Source organism: Penaeus japonicus, unplaced genomic scaffold (assembly GCF_977035675.1).
Source record: "Penaeus japonicus unplaced genomic scaffold, GWHDUDI00000001_assembly GWHDUDI00000013, whole genome shotgun sequence".
NCBI lineage: Eukaryota > Metazoa > Arthropoda > Malacostraca > Decapoda > Penaeidae > Penaeus > Penaeus japonicus.
In genome coordinates, this window is record NW_028234415.1 from 21,220,450 (window position 1) to 21,225,449 (window position 5,000).

General features: G+C 37.0%; 1 protein-coding gene across 1 annotated transcript in view; it reads right to left on the reverse strand.

Annotated features, from left to right (window-relative positions):
- The window catches only part of LOC122260939 (uncharacterized), a 15,552-nt gene that overhangs the window by 2,121 nt on the left and 8,431 nt on the right, over window positions 1-5,000 (reverse strand). Inside the window, exons 4-9 of the mRNA XM_043028415.2 lie at window positions 4,090-4,190; window positions 2,471-2,603; window positions 1,697-2,218; window positions 1,175-1,234; window positions 338-459; window positions 1-47 (exon numbers count right to left, since the gene is read on the reverse strand). The exon at window positions 1-47 is cut by the window's left edge and continues 74 nt beyond it. Coding sequence (XP_042884349.2) covers window positions 1-47; window positions 338-459; window positions 1,175-1,234; window positions 1,697-2,218; window positions 2,471-2,603; window positions 4,090-4,190 — 985 coding nt within the window. The remainder of the gene's footprint in view (window positions 48-337; window positions 460-1,174; window positions 1,235-1,696; window positions 2,219-2,470; window positions 2,604-4,089; window positions 4,191-5,000) is intronic.

Genomic DNA, 5,000 nt, shown 5'->3' on the forward strand with positions numbered 1-5,000 from the left:
GGTTTCCGTTCTCGTCTACTTCGATGTTGCCAAGGTCACCTACATGCCTGCGGGAGAGTATACATAACTTATTATATGCGTAAAAGCATGATTATATGAACCAATGAATAGACAGATACATTAGTAAATATATATTTGTATAGGTGTGTGTGTGCGCATGCGTATGTGTGTGTGTATGTGTTTGTACGCGCTCTTGGGTCTCTATGTATATGTGTATTTATGTGTGTGTGTGACACATGGCGTTCTAGAAGATACAGGTGATACACTAAAGACCTGTCCGTGCTGAATCACTTTACTCTTATCCCGACACTATTCGCCATCATGTACAAGAACTGACCTGACTGATGCGTCCTGAGCGCCGTGGGTTTGCCCGTGAGGATTGAAATGTCCTCCAGTTGAGCCGCAGCTTCCATCTGTCACCGCTCGCTCATGCACGTGGAAGCCATGTATGCGGCCAGTCTGTAAACGGCGGGAAGGTATTCTTAAAGTGGTATATCAAGTTTTATTGTGAGCGTCAACGTTATCATTTGTTAGACCTTATCATTATGATCGCTTATATGACTTTCTCATCACCATCGTTTGCACAGCTCAATATCATCATTGTCTGTATGATTTTCAATATTTGTAGACTTTATGACTGCGATTATATCAGGATTGGTGGTCCTGAAGAAGAGCAGTTTGAGTTTATAGAACGTTCGCTTCTCCAGCTTCTTTACGCCCGCCCTTTAACAACGCGTCCTCATGCTTCGGTCTTTTATTGCTCAAGCTTTTTTGTGTTACCTTTATGCAATGTGCAATTTTAACTCTCACAGATTTTACATACTTTACACTAAATTTCCTTTTTATTAGACAAACTATTGTCTCTGTCATATGCAATGTACATATAAATATACAAGTCCACACAATATGCATTTATACTATAATCTTTCTTCCTCCATTATTTTCAACCCGCGGGAGTAGAAACAGTACAAGTAAAAAAAAATATTTCCACAAACTAAGAAATGTGATTGTCATTGAGATTGTAACTTTAGTAGACTTGCGTACAACAATTATAGGTTATTCTTGTGGTAAAAGAACAACAAAGTATTTTAATTACATATTCTACATTGTAAAGTTATTTATTTTCATTCAAAATGACCTTTGTTCATATAGATACAATATAAACTATACTTACTGAAGCCACGTCGAAACCGGAAAGTTTCAAATCAAAGTAGACTGGACCTTTGCCGCTCCTCTGAGGGAAAAAAAACACATACGATGGAGTGAGGAGAATGCATGTGTAAAATATATTATATCAACGGCAAACTTTTTCAGTGAACCAATTTTTTTTTCATTTGATTTTCCCTTGTGCAAAATGTTTGTAGTATATATGAATTCGATTTGAAAATATACACTACCTGCTTATCTGCTATTATGTAATGTCTATGTTTATATAGGGCAACGCGTCTAATTGAAGGATTTTAAATCATATTCGCACAGTTCCCCTTAATATGACTATTTCTTTCACTTTCATTTCTACGCTGATTTAATTAGGCTCATCTTCCAACAACTTTTTTTCATATAGTATTTCCCTCTATCCCAATCAATCCATCTTTACGTGCTTATTATACAAGATATGGCCTTTGATTTCTTTGTAAGTCTCGCCTTAGCGCACGCGAGTGAGCGTCAGAGAACCAAGAAGGTCCCGCACACGAACCAGCTGTGAGATGACGATGGAGCCTCCGACAGTTGACTCAGGGACGTCCACATTGGGCTGCAGGTCACACTTGGCGTACATCCAGGGGTCCTCAGGGACAGGTGGGCCTGTGCTGGCCGACTCGCGACCTGGGATCAAGGCCAATCCACGGCCAGGGGCCACTTGTTTCGGACTGCCTGGGGATTCTTGTCTCTGAGTTTCAGGAACTGGCTCATGGCTATGATCATGAGGAACTCCTGCCTCATGAACATGAGGAACTCCTGCCTCATGAACATGAGAATAACCTGATCCATGACTATGATCGTGAGAATGACCTAACCCATGACCGTGAGAATGACTCGACCCATACCCATGAGAATGAGAATGACCTGACCCCTGACCAAATCCTTGCTCGTGGATGAAGACGTGAGCATGAGGGCTACTCTCTGCAGTGAGGTCTTGGAAGTTGAACGCATCCAGGTCATAATCCCCGAGAGAGTGAAGACCGTGCACGTCGTGGGCGTCTCCTGCGTGAACATGACCCTAGCAATAAGAAACAACATATTAGGAAAAAATACATCTACTTCATAATTCTGTCAAGGTATACAGCAAGTTTACAATCAATCACAAAACAGGTTTTTACACAATCAATACCACATCTAACTGAAAAGCTGACAACCATTAGTAAGACAATAATAAAAAAAAAAAATCGAACTGTCAAAAAAAATCCTATTTCCTATCGATTCTCATAAATATCTCATAATCCCCAGAATCCCCACGCAGCAGATTCTCTACCTGAGCCTGGTGAGTCTCCGCGCTGTCATCGTCTTCAGAACTCTGATCTTCTCCGTCATCTCCGTCATCTTCAGCTTGTTGGTCGCCCTGGCTCGGGTAGTGAAGTTTCCCAAGGCCGTGGTGGGCTAAATGCCTGGAAAGATCGGGTCTGATTTGAATAGTTTACGGATTGGGATTGACTGAATGATGATTGAGTGAATGGTGATTGAGTGAATAGTGATTGACTGAATGATGATTGACTGAATGGTGATTGATTGAGTGATGATTGACTGAATTATGATTGATTGAATGACGATTGACTGAATGATGATAATGGCCGGTGGTAGTGGTGGTGATGGTGAATATTATCAGTAATGATGATAGTGATGATAATGATGATGATAGTATTGATTGTAAAAAAAATATTGTAATGCTAATGATAATCATAATAAAAATGATGGTAATAATATCAATGATATAATATTAATAATGATAATCATCGTTACTATCATTATTATTATCATTATTATCATTATCATCATTATTTTCAGAATTATCATTATCATCATTATTTTCAGAATTATCATTATCATTATTATCATCGTTATTATCATCATCATCATTATCATCAAAATTATTAATATCAATTTTCACAATCATTAATACTATTAAAATTAACATTATGATAATTATCATTATCATCATCAACCTCATCACCATCAAAATCACTATCATCATTATCACCAATCATCATCACTATTATCATCTGTCTGGAAAATCTGATTTTATCGCTTCCGTAGTGCAGTTTTTTTCTGTGATTTCATTTTGTATACCTACTGAAAATTGTGTAGATATCTGCCTGTATGTTTGTGTGTGTTTATGTATGACTGTGATCCTTTCAATGGTTGTAAGTTAGAAAGATAATCGACAGTCTTAAATATATGAGTGGTACTCTTATTGCAATAGGTTAAGGCGCACAAATCTAGCGGTTGCATTAAGGTGCAACTTATCAGTCAACATTGCATCCGATTTCATGAAACGCATAAGAGACGATACCACTGCGTTACCACTTGTTACAATGCGATACCACTTGTTATTGCAACGTTGTCAGTATAGCAACAATATCAATAAAACCTTATGAATATGCTGTAAGAATACAAGTGATATTTGTAAATTATCATGAAGCGGAATAGTTAGTTGCAAGAGGGCTGTTTTCGTGGCCTTTATTAATCACGATCAAGAGTCTATGAATTGGTAATCAATTGCATGCAACAGTATGTATTCTTGCAACTAAAAAGTCAAGTATTATGTAATTGATAGCATGCATCACTGTTTCTTGTATATTTGCCCATTTGAATGATAATGACAACTATTTCACGAAATCACACTCACAGAAAAAGTATTTGGTTGCCAGAGCACCATAATTCAACCTTCAGGATTACATGTCGCGACTCAAGCAACATCCACAGCACTGTACTCGTATTCTAAGGCTCATATTAGCATGAAAGACTAGTAAGTGTAACCTAACCAACATAGCCAAGTAAATATAACGTAAATATGAATATAAAAACATGCACACCAACATAAAATCCACACATAAACAGTGGCACTATAGGCACTAATAGGAATGGCATACTCACTGCAACAAGTCATTGTCGTGGTGATTGTTGTGACTCTCATGAGGATGGTGTAGATGGTGAACATGTCGCTCATGATTCATTGTTGCTGCTTCATCCATCATCTTGCAATATTGCAAGAAATTGGGTATGGAGATAGGTAAGTTTATATCATTATGGGTATTTGCAATTACAGAATTAGAATGATTAGTATTTCTATCGTCAGTGTCAGTGTCATTATCAATAACATGACTATTAATAAAGTTATCATTATCATCATTCCTGCGGTTATTCTTATCACTATTTTATTAATCTTTTATCATCATTATCATCATTACCACTGCAATTCTTACTATCAACATTATCTTTGTTGTTGTTATCATTAACATCCATATAATCATCACTATTATTATCATCACCATTCTTAATGTTATCAATATCCTCACCGTCACAGTCACCATCATAATCACAATCATTAACATGATAATAGGAGTAGCTAATGATGTTAATATCCTATCATTGAGCCTTCTAAATGTCAGTATGATGATTAACGATTGATGGTTGTGATGATGGTGATGATGGTGATGATGATGATGGTGGTGGTGGTGATGGTGGTAGTGGTGTTGATGGTGGTGGTGGTGTTGATGGTGGTGGTGGTGGTTGTGATGATGGTAGTGGTGGTAGTGATGTGATGATGACTACGGTGATGGTGATGATGATGATAGTTGTGATAATGGTGATGACAATGGTAATGGTGATGATATAAAAAAAATATAGCAATATTGACGATGATAATAATAATGATAATGATGGTTATAGGAATGATAATGACAATGAAAATAACAGTTAATAATGATGATGATAATGATAATAGTAATGATAATAATAAGAAGAAGCAGAAGAAGAAACTAATAGTAACGATGATTGTAATAATA